Source organism: Homalodisca vitripennis, chromosome 4 (genome assembly GCF_021130785.1).
Source record: "Homalodisca vitripennis isolate AUS2020 chromosome 4, UT_GWSS_2.1, whole genome shotgun sequence".
In the NCBI taxonomy this organism is placed as follows: Eukaryota; Metazoa; Arthropoda; class Insecta; order Hemiptera; family Cicadellidae; genus Homalodisca; species Homalodisca vitripennis.
In genome coordinates this window covers 164,730,742-164,750,102 of record NC_060210.1, presented here as the reverse complement: position 1 = coordinate 164,750,102, position 19,361 = coordinate 164,730,742, and the positions used below count along the sequence as shown (strand labels likewise).

General features: G+C 30.9%; 1 protein-coding gene across 1 annotated transcript in view; it reads right to left on the bottom strand.

The window, feature by feature from the left end:
* LOC124360521 (O-acyltransferase like protein-like) overlaps positions 1-19,361 on the bottom strand; it is an 83,096-nt gene that overhangs the window by 12,672 nt on the left and 51,063 nt on the right. Inside the window, exons 2-8 of the mRNA XM_046814215.1 lie at positions 14,162-14,334; positions 8,375-8,559; positions 7,134-7,321; positions 4,480-4,572; positions 3,123-3,290; positions 1,843-1,936; positions 1,156-1,284 (exon numbers count right to left, since the gene is read on the bottom strand). Coding sequence (XP_046670171.1) covers positions 1,156-1,284; positions 1,843-1,936; positions 3,123-3,290; positions 4,480-4,572; positions 7,134-7,321; positions 8,375-8,559; positions 14,162-14,334 — 1,030 coding nt within the window. The remainder of the gene's footprint in view (positions 1-1,155; positions 1,285-1,842; positions 1,937-3,122; positions 3,291-4,479; positions 4,573-7,133; positions 7,322-8,374; positions 8,560-14,161; positions 14,335-19,361) is intronic.

The following is a 19,361-nucleotide window of genomic DNA, read 5'->3' as shown; positions in this document are numbered from 1 at the left end:
AATTTACTTAAAATTACTTGAAGTTGTATCATTATTAATGTTATTAGTATGCATCTTTACTTTAGGAATGCTCAGACTATGAATAATACTTGAAAAGTAGTTATTAAAGTTTTCAAACTATTAATTCACCTTTCCATTTCCATTGATTATAAATTCATAGTAGTTTGAAGTTCTAGTATGAAATATTGAGACCTAGTTCATTTTTACAGCTGGCCAGCTTGCCCTCATCTTAATATTAGAATGTTTAACACAAGCATTATTTGTACTTTGTTTTAGTTTGTTTACAGTCGTCTTTTTGAAAAAATATTACATTATTAATGACGTCAGTATTATTATGTAAATTCCTTCTTCTTTCAGAAAGTGCTTTATTATATCTTGAGTGATCCAACCAGTATTTTTATTATGTACATTTTTTCATTTTCTCATTTATGCATTCCAAGAAAGGAGCTAAGGAATACATTGTAATCCACTATTTAAGTTGTTAGTTCCTTAGGATGAGGGATAAATTTATTGTAACAATTATATTCAGGATGGTCCATTAAGTAATATAACGTTGTTTAACGGTGAAATAACCATATGATTTATAATAATATGTAGATAGATAGTAAATTAACTAATATGAATCTTGTAATTAATTTAAATCTTGTGCTGTCACTTACTACCCACTCAATATTTTTTTTGAGTACATTCCTGTTAGCTTTTTATAAAATGGTATAGCAAATTAGTAGAAGTTAGGTAATGGAACAGTTAAAGGACCAATAAAACTTACAATACTCAATTAAATCTTTTAGTGTTTCAGGCATGTAGCCATTAATTATGAGAGTTACTGGGCTTAGGAATGTATTCTCTTCCACCTTATTGCCTGTAGTTTTCTCTAGACAGATGACTTCTGAACTGTTTAATTTTTTTTAATTTTTGTCACTTGAATTAAATGGCACCAATATTTTCAGAGCAGGAATAATGCTAATGGATGTTTTTTGTCATTGTGTTAATTTAGTTGTTTAATTTAATATCTATTTGTAAATCAATGTGTTTAGTTAATGATGACACACTACTGAAAAATCAAACTAAAAAAAACTTTTCATAATATATTTGTGTATATATTCTTTATAACTATGACAGACTTGAAGTAAAAATTATACATAAAATACTTACCTACAAAATCTGTAAGCAATCATGCCTATAAACTGAAGCACGTAAGAAAGAAACCCTTTTGTCCTTGTAATCTTAGTCACATCATGTTTTGCTGTTGTACGGAAGTACAAGTAAGAGACTAGAAGTCCACTAAAACAATAAAGCAACTACAATATAATTTTCTGGTGATGCAAATTAGTTAAACTATATAAAAATAATCGTAAGAAATCTATTTAAAGAATGATTTCTTTATAAGAAATAAAGAATGATACATATAATTTAAACTACGTGTAATCATTGACATTAATTAACATCATATTTGAACAACACAATTCAAAGGAAAAAAGAAAAAAAACCAGTCAGTTTTATTCCAGTTAAAATTACACTGATGTAAGTCCACTATTAATGATAAGTCAATCAAATATTTGTCACATTATTATTTACAGAATAGTGTATTCATAACAGTGTATATAATCAGATAATATTGTTTGCTATTTAAAAAAAAAATTGATATCATTATTAATTTGACAATTAATAATAGATTTTAAACTCTCTGGTTTAATTTTAATACGATTTTAAACATCTTGATAAGTCAGTCAGAGCCTAGTTCATTATTATTGAGTTTGATAATTTATAAAATATGTTTTGTTCATTCATTTATAAACGACAGTTTTATTACTCGACAATATTTTATTAGGGTACAATTACCTTATAAAGAAGAACGTATCCACAGAAAAGGCACCATTGTTGATAGTTTGGAACAGAAATTCTCGCTCAACAACTCCTCGATAAGACATGTTATCTACAAAATAGTTCAGATAATTATATTAATTCCAGAAATTAAAATGCTGATATCCACATTACCTTGACAAACAACTTGTTATATGGTTAAAATGTTGAAATTTTGATATTATCTATTTGTACTACACAACCAAATATATTTGAATAAAACAAGCTCATTAAATACTCTTTCACTTCTTGGCCTTTGCCTGATTGTTTTTCTTCTGATATTTTCAGTTCAGGATTTTGAGTTCTGATTATTCAGAGTAAGACAAGGTAGATCTCCAGACCTCCATGTGGCAATGACTGTGTTTATGTTTAAAGTCGTATGAACACACAGTACTGTGAGTGAACCCTTGGTTATCCCTGAACCCCTGGTTGAGTGAAACATTTAAAAGACCTGAGAAGTAATACTCATTCCTGGTTCTAGCCCACGGTGAATTCCTGAAATTAATTATGTGATTGGTGCTCAATTTGTGTTCTCTGTTTCTCTAGTGTATCAATGCCATAATCTATCTTTAATTATAAGTGTCCAACTTTGTTCTGGTGATGTTAAGATCTCTCTACCCATCTCGAGATACCTGAGTGATAGATCATTGAGCTCTGCAATCAGTTATTGATTTTGATAAATAATTGACTGTAATAATCCGCATTCCCCTTCTGCAGCAGTTTCACTCATAAAATAGGAGGATTGAGAGGATACATGTCATGCGAAATGTAGGTTATCTCATACATTCCAAGTTATTGTTCTTAAATAGAGCTGGAAAGTTAGAATTTAGGTCTTTATGTAGATTTTCAAGAATAAATATTTTTGACTGGTACTTTACAGATTTGTTCACAGTTATATATTCAATCTGTGGTTTGTCTATTATAGAAACCAAAGTTACAGAGATGTAGCAATCAAAGCTAAATGCACAAAGCAAATTACTTTAGTGGATGATCAGGAATTTTTCAGAGCTATTAGTATATGTACAAAAGGAGCTTAGGCTTCCAGTTCTCTCACCTTTCAGTAATGGAGAGTGGAGTCCTTTTTATCTCATATGCAGAAATGAGCAATAATACTCTACAAATAACTACTCTTTTGTTTTATGATTACTGTGTTAAATTATAAATCAATACTGAGTTGTTTGATACAAGTAAGTTTAAAATGGTTTAAAATTATGAGTAACTGATCAGTATTAAAATATATTATATTGCTAACCACTAACCAGAGTACTTGAATGCAACGATGCAGGTATGTCCTAGTATGACCCAAGCCATGGAGATGGCACGGAGACCATGTACAGTAGGTATCGTATCTGCTCCTACTGACTGGTCACATATAGTCTTCAGATTTCTTCTTATTGAAAACGACAGAAGAATCTCACTAAAAAGACCTAGAATTGAAACAATTCATTGTAGAAACTGTTTTTATTAAGTGAGGCATTTTTTTCGTTTGACAACACTGGAATAGAATAGAATTATTTATTATCATTCCAAACATATAAGTGTAATAGACATGTTCATGGAAATTTACATATACACAGTGTATATCTATTACTTCCTTATCTATCTAGGAGAAATAGACCTATTATATAGTATTTATGCCCTTCTCTAATAAAGACCTCTTAAACGTAGCATTAAAATCAGCACCAAAGCATTATATAACAGAATAAAAAGGATGTTTAACAAAGCTACATATCAAAATGTCTCTAAACTTTGATATAGGTTTAATGTTTTTATCTCCAGAGGAAGCTTGTTGAATAGTTTGATGCCTTGAATTTTATAGTTACTGGCTACCTTACTTAGTCTACAGTACGATGTGTCAAGACTGTTACAATTTCTTGTATTTTCCATATGTACATCTGATCTTAAAGTTAAAGAATTAGCTTTTTTCTTAATATCTAATAAGACATTTAAAATATACAGACTATATATATAATTAAAATATTTTCCTGTGCAAACAAAGTTGTACAATGGTCCCTAAACCCTGTTCCAGCTAATAGTCTGACAAATTCCTTCTGAATGACTAATACGTTATTGACTCCACTTGACCTGCCCCACAGAGTAATGCCATACAACAGTATGCTCTGAAAGAAGCTGAAATAGGCTACTTTAAGTTATAATTTTGGCACATTTGCATGTAAGGTAGACTACCCTCTACAATGTATTACAAATATAGTTTGTATGGCTGTTCCAGGTAAGTTTCTTATCTAGTACAATACTAAGCAGTTTGGCTTCATCTAAGACCTTTGTTGTACATTGGTAAATTTGACAGACATTTTTCTGGCTGAATACAATAAACAGAGTCTTATCCCTATTTAATAAAAACCCGTTGGCTCTAAACCAACCAACAGCTTCTTGTAGTGAATATTTACAGTCTTATTTAGATTATTTATATGCACACTAGAATTAACCAAGGTTGTGTCATCAGCAAAATAAATCACATTACAAGGAACATTATAATTTATGAATCTATGTCATTAATCATTATCAGGAATAGCAATGGGCCAATCACAGACCCCTGTAGTACACCCCAACATATATTAATACATTCTGAAAGTTCACTATTCGCTGTATATTTACCTGTTTTTATAACAGTTTCATCACTGGTAACGGAGTTACTCTCTGTGGTCGGGTCACTGCCATCAGCTGCAGATTCGTTTGAAGGATGACTACCTGTTCAACAAATACCATATGGTACTCTCATTGAAATAACGAGAATAAATAATATTTGTGTAAAATAATAGCAATTGCTTTTATTTCTTTCATAAAATAATATAAAACAGAAACTGAATTTGGCTTATAGAAACGATTACTATTCCAAACAAGTAGAAAATTGGTACAATAACTTATCTTATAAATATCTCAACTAAGTTCTTTGGCCACCTCATTATGCCATTCTGTTCCAATTTGGCGGCTGTTTAAACTATAAATAAAATTCACAACTCCATTATTTATGGATTTACAGAAAAAATAAAGGTGTTCTGGAATGCTTATAATATTGACAGTTTCTTGAAAGAGCACAACTTATTACTGAATGCACAAAAAACTAATTACAGTGGCAGATTTAAAATGCACACAACAAACAATTGGTTGAACCATTGACTATTTATAAATCTCAGGAAATTGAAAGTAAAACTAGTACAAAATTTCTGGGCTTAATATTTATTGATCGACACTTAAATTGAGACAAGCTCAGGAATTACTTTGTAGAATGTCTTTTTTGTAATCAGAAAACACAGAGGCATACATATTCAGTGAATATTGTCTCACGTGTCTTTTGGTGTATGTCTTTTTATATGGTATAATTTTTGTAATAAAAATATGGATTTTGTTCTAAAACAACAAAAAAAGCAATAATAATTGTATCAAAATTGAAATATAATAAAACAACAAAAGAGCGTTTTAAAACTGTACAAAATTTAACAGTTCATGAACAATATATTCTTGACTCAATTCCTATTTGCCAAAAATAATCTAATTACTCAAAATACAAATTGACAATCTCACCCCTACAATACTAGAGATAAAAGAAACATAATCACAATTTGAAAATGTACGAAAGAAACCAAGCCTTATGGGAATGAAATTTCTGAATCTGTTATCACAGAACATCAGAGATAACAAAATTTAAATATATTTAAAGTAGACTGAAATGATTTCTAATAGATAAAACTTTATACTCTTTAGAAGAACGTTTTCCCAACTCCTCATAGAATTAACTATAAAGTAGAAATATTTTAGATTTGCTAAATATGTATAGTATTTTGTATAGTTTACTAAAAAGTTTTAGACCAATGTAAAAATTTAGTTTAGTGATATGTAAATAGTATAGTGCTAAGTATGACACTATTCATTTGTATCAACTCTACATTCATGAATAAAGAGAATTTTAATTGAATTGAACATGTCCTATACTTTTTGTAATAACAATGTTTTGTATCTCGAACAATTTACAAAATATTGATTCCTTCTATATCCCACACGAATATTTTATGACCAAGAAATAGTGAAAGAAATGTTGAAACAAGTTCAAACTTGGAATAAAAATTAATATTACAAGTTCCTTAGACATGTTATGTGGTCACCTTGGTATTCTATTTCATTCTAATATGGTTGCTGTTAAAACTGATTTAAAATTCACATCTTTGTTACTTATGGACCATGAAAAAGCATAAATTTAATAGGGTTTTGGAAAGCTTATAACTCTTCCTAAGCATTTTGCAATAAACAATATTTTTTATCTTCATTCTTCTTATGACTGAGTGAGAAGGAATGTTTTATATTTTATGTTTAATATTTACTTGTTCATCTGGAAGTTAATTTTCAGTGGTAATAACAATAAAGACTTGAAGTAATATTTTAAAAACAATTTGGAGTTTTCTTCAAACAAAAACAGGTGTTTATGTCTTTTATATTGCTTGGTTTGGTTGAAACAACTTGCTGCTGAGTGTAAATATTATTAAATTTATTTAAATATTAGTGTACTAAAACTAAGTTTACAGATACAAAAATATAAATTCATTATAATTAAAAACTGTTAAACTAATTGACATTTTTTTGAATGCGTTTATAAAACAGATTATAGTGATTTATTCCAGTCAATAGTAGGATATTCCATCTAACAATGGTTTTGTATGTATGTGATTCTATTATGTGATTTGTTAATTTGTTCTTCTTTTATTTAACTAATACCAGCAGTTACTCGCAGCTTTACATGCAATTTCCTGTTATGTAACTGGGACAATATCCTTTTTAAATGACAAACTGAACACTCCTGATAAGTAATGGTAACTGGAAGATATTCCAATATCTCAATCCAGTATTAAACAACTGGACTTTAAGTTTATTGGTTTAAATCATTAATCTGTAATGAGTTCTATCAACATTTTATGTGTAGATACAAAATGAGGTAAGTCACTTACTTCTCATATTTTTTTTATTTTTTCACTTAAAGGTGTAATTTAACAATACTGTTTATTGTGCGTGTACAAATACTATCTTTGTAGACATTCAAAACATTAGGGAACCATTAGAAATAAAAAATGCAGGGTCAACTCCTTAACACTCGAGGAATACTGGAGGCATGTGCCATAATATTCAATATTGTATTTTTTCTTATAAAAACATAACTTTTTTAAACCCTGAAATCATGTCCTACCTTAATATCATAGAAGTTATGAGAATAAGATATTGTGAAAGCATACTGAATGAAGCAGCAAAACCATCAAACTTACTATTGTTATTTTCTCGAGACATTTTGACAGGGACAGCTACAGTGTTGATGCTGCGGTGAGGTGACTTGGAGAACACAAATGTGTAGTTGTCGTAGGTGAAGTTGGCTCTCTTTGCTATTTTTCTCTGTCTGTATATGTCCAAAGCTGTACCAGCAATAAGGAATACTGCTATGATTGAGCTTGAGACCCTGGATAGGAGAAAAAGTATGAATTAATACTGTCATTTACAGTTCCATCATAAATCTTCCAATTTTCAATTATTTCCAGTACTTTTGTAAATGTTTTCAATATATATTAGTGCTTAGGATATTAATTTACAAGATTTATAACATTTATTGTTGTGCAGTAACATAGGATTTAATATCTCATTGTTTTCATTATTAAAAGAATTACCAATTATTATGATAACTTTTGTTGTATGTACTTTTAAAGATAAAAACAATGACTCTTATAAATGAGCCCGAGAGCAGAGGCTCAAGAAGTTTTAGTGTTTTTGTATGTACCATACAATTTTTTATATACACTTGTACAGAGAGAATCTTGATTTTCTTAAATTAGCAACTGAAGTAAGATTCTGAAAAATGTATAATGTTTTATTTAAATAGTTATATTTATTATTCAGAAAAATACGATAAAATTAAACCAATTCTTAATATGTTTATACTTTTCTGTTGATACACAGAATAAAACCAATAGACCATATAAATTAATTATTATATAAACTAGTAATGGTCTTATGTAAATAAACAAAACTATTTACTTTTTAATATTAGGATATATAATGTACTGTCAATACAAGTAAAAACTGGCTTGAGTTTCAAATACGTTTCTGGTAAGAATTCAAATACTGAATGAATACAGTACAAAAAATGGCACAAACAAGAGGTTGGACTTTAGATCTGAAATAGAAATAGCGTGGGTTCAAATCCTGCCTGTGATTAGGAAGTACTATTTAGCTACCATTAACCTTGTACTGTTTTATTAGTCCCTTTTATTCTGTTTGAGAAGGTCCTCGCACATGTCAGTGGCAAATGGGAATGGGAAGAATAAAGTTTTTTTTAAAGTGCTTCTTTTTATATACAATAATTAAAAATAATTTATATTATCATTTACACAACCAGAGAATGACATGCTACAAGTATACAACAACCTTGAAACTGCTTCTTCAAATTGTGGCAAACCACCAGCCAAACTGAGTTAACCAAGCAATGGTAGTAACTAACATTATGTATTTTACTTACATAATAATGACGAATATTGGATCTTCAGACATAACGTATTTGTTGTGAGGGGACTTGACAGTGACAACATCAACGGAGCGCTGAGAGTGAAGCTTGGCCTCTCGAGCAGAAAGTTCTATTACATGGTTCACATCTTGAGAGTCGCAGGAGAGAGGAAGGCAGATCCCCATCAGCTGAGACCTCATCTAGAACAAGACACTGATTCAGACTTAAAGCCAGGCCCCTAGTTACAAAATATAATGTCTTTGATTTAAAATCCTTCTCTGAAGATTTTAGGTTGAATGCAATTGAAACTGTATAAATAATAAGTGAACTAATTAGATTATTACCATCCGTAACTGATTTAGCTGTTACAGTTTACTTGTTCATGTACAAAACTGGTAACGAGTTCATTATGAGGTACAATCATTCAAAGTTCTTGGTCACAATGAATTAAAAAAATGTCCAATGGGCAGTTTTTGTGTTTGATAACCTAGAAATTGAGAACACTAGGTAATATCATAAGCTATAAATTGAAATAAAATCTATCAGAGTAACTTTTTCTGCATTTGAGAGATCTTTCTTATACTCCTTAGTCCAAGCACTTCATTATAAACACAACGTTTAGGTATTTTGGCTGGGGTAAACCTTTTAAGGTCCATTTGCGGTATTGTGTTGTACTATAAAAGACCTTTAATGTTATGTACATCTCAACCTATGCTATAATTTAAGATTTTCTGCTGACTCCTTGCAGGCTGTCCTCCTAATGAGATAAAACCTGACAATCACTTAAAAAATTTTATTTTTATGGGTAATATTGATATACCAAGTCTCATTGCTTTACAAGAAATGGTTAAAAAATTATTAAACCGTTCCGAGCATTTTCAAGCTCACTGTATATATATATATATATACAGGGCTCGACTTGAGACGGAACGCAGCGGAACGGCGTTCCGGGACCTCTATCCTTCAAAAAATTATAATAATAATCTGTACCAAAAAGCCAAAATTTTTGATTGGTGAGTTAATTACAAATTTATTATGAACATCAAATTTTTAAAATATATGATTTACTATAGTTTACCTCGCAATCAATAATAAAACATTCAAATGTATCACGAAGCTATCTCGAAGTGCTACAGTTTTAAAATGCGCCAGAAGCCTCTTAATCTTTCCTCCTTCACATGCGTCCTCCCCCTCGTCAGTGGCATATAGACTCGCGCCTGATTACTAACTTCCCCCCCACATGTTCCTCTCCTCCATCAGCGACGTTTGGCTGTGCTGTGTCGACGTGTCGTATTACGCATTCGCTCAGTTGGTCAGTAGTAGTGGTTTTCAAATGTGTATGCGCCTCTCCATCGAAAACGTGGTTTTCTTGCATTTATTATGTTACTTCATTGAGGTTACATATTTTTCTGGTGTTTTGTATTTGTTAGTGAAGTGTTTATTGTGAAGTAAAATGAACAAAAAATTAGCAGATTACTTTTCTTTGTTTGAAGGTTTATTTTTGACGATGGAAGGATTGTGAAGGAAACAGGATTTTTCCGGACATTTGCCATCGTTCAGTGAAAAATATAGTAAAAAGTTACAAAGGCTAATATAGATAAGCTGCAACACAATTACATTAATATTAACAGAGTAATATGATAATAGATACAAAAACAACCTGACTAAGATGAATTAATACATGTAAAATGCAAAAGACCAAATGAATTAGCAAACAATAAGAGGTAACAATAATAAACTATGAAAAATAACATGATGACTAACAGACAACAAGGCAATAAAATATGAAAGAGCTAACAATGATCAACTATGAAGAAAGAAACAAAACCCAGAATATCAACAAACGAAAGAGAGAGAGAAAAAAAACAACTTTTAACCATTATAATAGATAAACAATGATAAATAATTTTATGAACAATGAAATATAAATAGATAACAAATGAACAATTTGGTACTAGATGAACAGTGCAAGCAAGCAGAAATAGATATGAATCAATAAATATAAACCAGCGATTAAGGATTAAAATAATTAATATATTAAAAAAGATAGAAATAAAATAAGTATTAAACAATAAGAAGCATTAAATAAAGTGATAACAAGCAATAAAGAGATCTACAAATAATAATAATAAATTAATAGTAATAACAAAAACAACTACTATACGAAAATAAAAACAATGCATATTTTACATGGAGCCAAAAGACAGTAAAATACTTAGAGGAACTGTTGCATGTTCAGACAACCATGAACAACAGATTTCATCGACGTCACAACCATCTTAGAAATTAATGTGAAAAACCCCCTAAAGGAAAAGAACAGCAGATTGAATGCAACAAATGACTTGCCAGATTGTTGGAATAACTCGCAAAAAAAAAACAGAATTTTGCAAAAAGTTATGACTGGTTGTTTATTAAAAATGGAATGTTAGGATGTAGGACTTGTAAGGAAGTTGGGATCTTATATTTAAAGAAAAAAACAGGCATGAAAATTTCAAAAGAATGGGCAAATGGTGAGATAGACAGTTATAGAGACACAAAAGAGAAAAAAACAAACCTTATGAAGGAAAAGAATTCATGACCACAAAGAGAGTGCTGGCCATAAAGCAGCAGATGAAATTTTATCCGAAGCTAAAGACAGAGCATTGGAGAAAAAATATCTTGAAACAGCGTTCCCAGGAAAAAGAAGTGATTGAAAAAATATTTTGAACGGCATACAAGATTGTTAAAGAAAATCAATCCTTTAACCCTCCAACTGGCGGTCATTTTTTCCTGTAGTGGCGGCATGTTTTCGAGCCTCGTGCAAGGGTTTTTTTAAAATTTATTAAAAAATATAAATTAAAAGTAATTATATAGAAGTATATATTTTTGTGTCCAGAATTAAACATATATTAATATTAGTATTTAAATTTGGCCTTAAAAAAATTTTTACTAACAATTTTTTTCCATGAAATTCAAAATTAAAATTTTTTTTTAATTTGGGGGGACCATACCTAGCAAACCAAGTTATAGTAAGAAAACTATAAAAGTGAGATAGCCATTTTGTGTTCAAATTTATTCTAGTTTCAGAAACACATAAGCATTATACAAATTTAAGAAACTATAATAACACTATATAACAAAAAGCAGCGATGCGCATAAAATGTGAAAATAGGGTGTATATGTAAGAGTTTGCTAATAAAAGTTTTACTAATACAGTTTTACTTCAATACATGTACTGCCTTCATTCAAATGGGTTATCTGAGCAGTTTTTAAGCGATAACTTGACAAGCTTAACTTGTGATGGTGCTGCTACCATGCTCGGAAAACACAAAGGAATTGGGGCATTATTTTGTCAGGAATTCCCTTCTATTATTGTCTGGCACTGTGCAAACCACAGATTTGAGCTATCAGTTTTAGACGTTATTAAATCTGTTTCAGGAGTAAGCAGATTCAAATCCTTTATTGATAAAATCTATGTTATCTATCACGCCTCACCAAAGAACAGTAGGGAACTCCGGAACTGTGCGAATCTATTAGAGGCAGAAATTCTAAAAATTGGAAGAGTTTTGAGCACCCGTTGGGTCGCATCTAGTTTCAGATCTGTCTCAGCTGTATGGGAGTCTTACGAGGCGTTAGTACAACACTTCAAAGAAGCTTCAAATGATACAACTAGAGACAACAAAGAAAGAAGTACTTTTTCTGGCCTCCTCAACAAAATCACAGATACAAATTTCATATTAGACCTGGGTTTGATGGCTGACGCTTTACAAGAGCTTTCAGAACTAAGTGAAGATTTACAGCATTGCAACGCAGATTTGAGCTATGCAAATAGAAAATTGCAAATCGTAGTTGCTTTATTCGAAGAAAGGAAAACAACTCCTGGTCTATACTCTAAAATGGCCCAAGAAGCAGTTGACAACTTGTCTTTTTTCAGTGTTCCTCTCCAAACAAAAGCTGGTCGAGTAAACGACCAACCGATGAACCCGGAAATATTTTACGGAGTACTGAAAACGTCTATTGAAGCGAGACTGTTAAATGAAAAAGACACTAAGTTAGCAGAAACTTTCAAAGTTATGGGCACTAGGAAACGGCCTGAAGACATCCCAATAACGTTCGGAGAAAACTAAATGAGGGAACTTGCTTCCAGGTTTAAGCTTAATGAAAGGCAGTTAATAACGGGTTTCAGAGAATATCTACTCCAGAACGTTACCAGACAGCCTCTGTCGGCTCGAGCAATCGATCAACTCGGTTGCCATTTCATCAAATGAATGTGAAAGAGGGTTTTCTCAAATGAATTTAATAATAACACCTCTGAGATCGTCACTCAAAATTACAACGGTGTCTGGCCTGTTGTTTGTAAAAATAAATGAACCTCCTCTCCGGCTGTTTCAACCAGAAAAGTACGTTGACACTTGGCTTGTTTCCGGACACCACTCAGCGCTAGCTGTCAAAAGTAAGGAGAGATCAAGAGAAAAGAAATACTATGAAAACAAGTTAAAGTTGTAGACTATATTTTAAAAAGAATCCGAATACAAAAAGTAACGCTGTATCGCTCTACTGCTATTTATGTTAATAAAAGAAGTTTGAGTTCTATAAAATCTTCTTGTTCCCTTTAAAGAACCTAATTCTTTACACAGGCAAACACCGCTTTGTGGTAATGGAATTATATATAATAGAAGGGGGTGGGGGATAAGTCTCGGCAGGTTGTAGTTCCGGTACCTCAATTTCTAGAAATCGAGCACTGTATATATATATATATATATATATATACATAAATTAAATTGTATAAATGGCAATAGCCTTATTTTAATTTCAATAAATATTGAATCACAAAAAGTACTTGCTCAGCCAGGAGTCGAACCCGGATCTCTCATATATATACATATATATCATTAGCTAAAGATGTAAAAAAGATTATACCATATATATTTAAATAGAAGAAAAGCCTTTTCCTCTAGCTTGTACTTATAATTTTATTCTATTCTCACACTTGTACACGCATTCATACATGTTTAATTACTATTCCAAATAGCTAGAGCTACATTTTTCAATATCTATATCCAAAACAGCTCTTTGAATAATTTATAAAATCTACTCTTTTGTACATACCATTATACTTTAACGAATAAAAGAAAAACAGTAGAACTACATATTCAACTTAATCACAGTAAGATAACGTTTGATGTTTTCCAGCTTAATAAACATTAAACACAATGTTTAAAACATTCTTATGTGTCAATAAGAGCTTTAAGAGAGTGCTTGCAAGCAGGTCTAATCAAGATTGTTCTATAAACACACATACTTGACACAATAGATTTTATCCACCCCTGTAACTTCTTGTCAGGGTTTTCTTTCAGACACTAGAAATCAGTTTTGTAGATAAACACTTACTGCCTACTGTGCAGTAAAATCTGTCTCTGTTATTGTGTACACTGCATACAAGATACTGTGATTAGTACTGGATACAAGTAATGAAATAAGATCAGGAGAACAGGTACGCAAGTTCTGTACTCAAGTTTATTTACCAACTTGATTTTCACCTGACTGCTGCATGTGGGGTTGTATGGCACAATGCCCTAATTCTATACATCATACGGTCATATTATTCAACCTGATGTGTAAGATATCAATCAAGTTTTCATAATACACACTTCTCACCATGGTTTCAAGATGTTTGAGTTTGGTTTGTTTATCTGCTTCAGTACTATTTTCATTATAATCATAAAAAGTAGCCTATCACCCTACAAAAATTATTTTTGTATATTTAAGACTTAGTAAATTAACTAAGATAGTATAATATATTGTAACTATAACTAAACATGCCTGTGGAGTGATGTGCTTGTCCAGCATGATGTGAGTTCTCAGTATGTAGAAGCCCAGTAAGAAGGGTGGCCTGCTGTCTGAATGGGACGTTTGCATGCAGAGTGTGGCCGAACCCACCCAGTAAGTGTTTCCCCACAAGAAACTGCCGCCATATCTGCCGCTCGCATCACTCACTGCAACATCAACCAATCATGTCTCATTGGCTAGTAGATTTATCAAATCTGAATATTTTTATATTTTGTACTTTATTTAATTTTGGTGGTATTGCAATTGTTAGACTTCTTGTGAAAAGAGCAAAGGAAATATCTTATTTTATAATTCTAATTATTTCACAGTTCATTTTGTCTTATATTCACATGTGGTGTTTCTATTGATTTGTATTGTCGGTAAGTCATTCAAAGCTGGTGGTTTTTACCAAACTGTGGTATATTGAGCTAGTAACAGTTGCCTGGGGTTTTTACTAGCGCGTTACTATTGAAATTCTGTATGGTTCTTACCGAATATATATATTCATACATATACATACCTACAGGGCTGAGAAGCCCACTTTGGCCATAAAGCATCTATTTTCAGCCATTGTAAATTTCTTCCAGTTTAATGTCCTATTTCTGGTACTATGGTTCAGTTTGTTTTGTTACCCTGATCAAGAAAATAGAAATGTATGCAGTTCCGAGAACCCTGATTATGTAAAATAAAAACAACTATGATGGTTTTATATCAGCCTTTAAATTTGTAGAGTAAGTAAGTAACTTTTTCTTTACTATCTGCATTATGCTACTGATCAAGCTCTGTATACTTAATATTAATTTGCTAAAATTTTAATTTTAATTAAGGTGTATTTTTACTAAAACTTCCAGTTTTATTTTCTGAATAACCTCTGTGTTAACAGTGATTACAGAAAAGGTTGAAATAATAAGTATTATTACTTTTAAGCTTACTCTATGCTTTCAAATCATCAATGTAAAAAAATTAAAATGTTACTCAAATTTATGATTGTGTTGTCACATTATAATGTTCACAAAGAACAGTTGATTACAAAAACACATTTATTATCTTCTGATTAACCCAAAAAGGAAGTTTTCAAGACCAGTGGAGCATGGTACGCTGGGATTTTTGAAATAGAAATAGTTGTATATGTTAACCAGTGACTCTAACAATGAATTTCCATGTAAAACGTCAATACAAATATCCAGTAGTTTTTACGGGATTAAGTAAAACACACACAAACACTCATCACCACATACAGACACCATTAGATTTTTTAATAATAGTATATATATATAAATAAATAAATGTCGCTGTACATGATTCTAAACAAGTCTTTTGGATTATTTCTGAAGCCTAAGTATTATTTCCTATATTGTGTCTTGCAGTAAAATAGATAATTTACTGATTTATTCCACATATTCCAAAAGACTCCAGCATGACCAATCTTTGATTGGAAAAATTTCTAGTTTATTCTAGTGGTTGTTTATGGACATCACAAATAGTTTAATTTTTTAAGGGTTTCAAAATAACTTTATTTTGTTAAAAAACAGAAGAGTTTGTGGGCGGGAAGCAATTAAAAAGTTGTTACTAATATAAGATCACGTCAAAATGGCTGTTTATTTTCTGAAAAATTGGAAATGATTATTTGTACAGGTTTTGTTTATTTTGAAACATTTTTGAACTAAACAACCTAAATGAGATAAAACTACACCAACTATCCTAAAATCAATACAATTCTTCTCACATTTCAATAAATAATTATTTATAAGATATGAAGTTAGTGAACTTTGTGAATCTAAAGATTTTCTTATATGGGACCGATACACTGTAAAAAGTCTTAAAGAAAGCATTGATTTATTATTGTTATTTACCTTACACATGAAGAAGAACTCACACTGCATTTTAAAATAATTAATACATCTTTCCACTGTGATCAAAATCTTAAAAATCAAATCTTGTCCTCTGCAAGTTTTTAACTGACTAAGACTTTCATTACTGTTTACATTAGAAAGAGAGTTTTGGTATGAAAACATTTTGAGTGGCACCATCCCACATCTGTGTTGCCTTATTCAATGGTAATTTAGTACCCAGGCAAACATTTTTTAACAGAATTTAGTATTTTCTAAATAACTTTTTCCTGAAGACAAAGTCTTTATGAGAGCTGGAATGTAAACACTTCCTTAAATATGTATGGGTATATACGAGTATTCTACAATGGCATGGCAATATTAATCCATTGAAGAAAATGTTAATATGAGGATATTATAGATTGTATTATTGTAGTAGTAAAGATACAACTTTTATTGTCAAAAATAACAAAGATACTTTTATTTTGTTCTCTTACATCAAGAAGCTTATAAATTGCACTTAGTCCTGTATGAATCTTAGCCCTGCTTCCGGAGTGACAGGATATTCAGGATGGGTAAGGTTACGGGGTAGGGACAGCCTCCTATCGAGATCCATGAAGAAGAATTAGGGCACTAATCTCAAAGTCATGTCCTCCCGGAAGAAGGGGAAGCCAGCTCTGAACCAGCCTCTCCAGTCAAAGCAGGTAAGGTGGGGCATACCCTTGTTGAGGCTAGCAAGAAGCTCTGATAGTTAGGGAACGAACCCCACCAACTCCAAAAGTCATCTCCCGCAGTAGACTAGACCTATCGAATTGCCCTTGCACCCCAGAATCTCGACATTTGCGGTTAGTGATGTGCCGCTCCTGGACATCCATAGGGTTGCCCAGATTTAAGTGACACATCGGTTTTTGCTGTGCCCAGTGGTAGGTTCAACTGGAAGGTATAAACCAGCCCGAACTGATCCCTACTGGGTGAACAAAGATACTTAAATAAAGTTTTTAAACCTTTGTTAGATCCTGAAAGTTTCAATACGATCTTGTTTTGTATTTTCATATAAAATGTGTTAGCAAGATGGGCCTCATTCATACTCTGTGTACCTTTCATGAAATGTTTTTAAGACTTGTGAATCTGTTAAGTACAATTTTATTTTTGACCTTTACCATTTTAGAAACAAACAAAATAAAGACCTCAGAATAATTATAAAATGCTGAGTTTTCTTCTTGCAATGATTTACTCATATTATAAAAAGAGGAGTTAATAATTAACCATTTTAAATTGGGACTTATACTCTAAACATTTTTTATAAGCAAAAACTTAGATTTCTTATACTTACTTTTCATACAAAAACCTTAATTGTTCAAATATTATTATTGTAGTATTGGGGGCAGACCTTCTGATTACTTTATCCATGAAACAGATATTCTTCAAAAGTTCTGATCAGATTATCAGAACTTACCTACTACTGGCTTAATTAACAATTTATAAGCAATTCAGGTGTAAAATAAATAATTATGTATCACTCTCTTTTTATTTTGAATGAAAGTATAGTTGTTGAAAAATAATGTTGTAATAAATTCAATATAATTTAATACATTTAATATAGTTTAATAAATATAATATAATTTAATAAAATTTAATAAAATTTAATATAATTTAATACAATTTAATATAATTTAATAAATTTAATATGATTTTTTATGTATTCACAAGAATAAATGTTCCAGTCCATCTTACAAATTTACAAAAACATTCATACGTTTTCTATAAAGATAATTAGCCTTCATTTAGTTGTAGGCAGCACCATAAACATCAATTGTGTAGCCATATTGCCAGTATTCAGGCTCACAGGTGCTATGATACACTGACACAAACATACATCCATCTTCCAACATTACATTTCTAGTATTTAAATACTCCCTGTTGTATTGTTCTGTACAGTTCTATATGGATGAATGTTTGTATAGGAACTGCTTATTATGTCATGCACGATTCGTTAAAACACATTGTTATTAACAAACATATTCGCTTCCCCTTTATACTTTTTCTCACCAACTGAAATTATTGTTGGCATGTTACATCCATGCATAACCAAATATTAAAACAATTTTTAATTTAAGCTTGTTTTTTTTTTTAATAAAAAGGTATTAAAAATCAACGATTGCATATTTTATTATTCTTAGGTCATTAGATACTTTATATATATATATATAAACTGTTCTCGAGATGGTTGAATAAAAATTCTAGTTAAAAAAATTTACTAATTTTTAATTTTGATAGATGAATTATTCCACAAATTTGGTATGTATTGAAATTATAATGTATGAATAAACAATTTGTATATATTTTGTAATTATCAAGATGTTTGTTTAAAAGTTATTATAGTATGATATTTATCTACATGTATAACGTCTTCATCTTCGTCTGAAAAGTAAAAATAATTGAAAGGCTCTAGCAGCTTTGGTTACATTTTTACCGTATTTTTAGTTTATTAAATAATTCAGTCGGCATACACAATACCGCTTAAATGAGATACGCTAATTTTTCCCGTACGATCTTTTGACTTCGAATATAAACGCTTTATAGGAAGTTACTATTACTCGTATTTGCAGATGAAAGTCTTTTAGTTTATATTTATAATACCGAATTTATAATCAACTGTTTATAAAATAATACTATAATACTGTAGTGTCATTCATTATCTTATGGTCACAAAATAACAAAGTAAACATCTCCTTGCTACTGACGTTATTCGTAGCGCAAAATACCAACAAACATTCGCTCATCCCTAATTGTTGTCAATGCCCGTTTTATGAACCAGTTCGTGGAAAGTTAAATGAATAATTTGAATGCTGATAGCGTCGCTCGGTCGAGTTTTAGTAGCAAGTTTGGTAACCATAATTTATCGAAAGTAATTTTTAGGACACGAGCGTTACGCAAGGGAGGGCCATATCTGATAGAACAAGACCCACCAGATCGGGGTCGCAGACCTGCTGCTCGCACAGGTCGATTGACTAAATCGCCGTTAACTTATGATACGGTACGAGAATAATGCAGTATTGTAATACAGTAGCCGTTTGGTTTTGTTGTTTAACGTTTGGAAACAGTTCGTATCCATTAACATCCGTGTACATTTAACAACGTAAAACTTTACATTAAAAAGGTTTACTTTGAAATTAAACATAACTTATGTATATTCCCCCAGATACCCCGTAACTTATATTTTCTTTAATACAAAAATCTTATAGCTATTTTAGTGGTGGTATTTTAAACCTTTTTATCCCCATATTTTGGGCCGTAGAGTTATGGTAGATGTCTCATTCCAAATACTAATACGCATGCGATTTTTTATATAATGTTATTGCTTA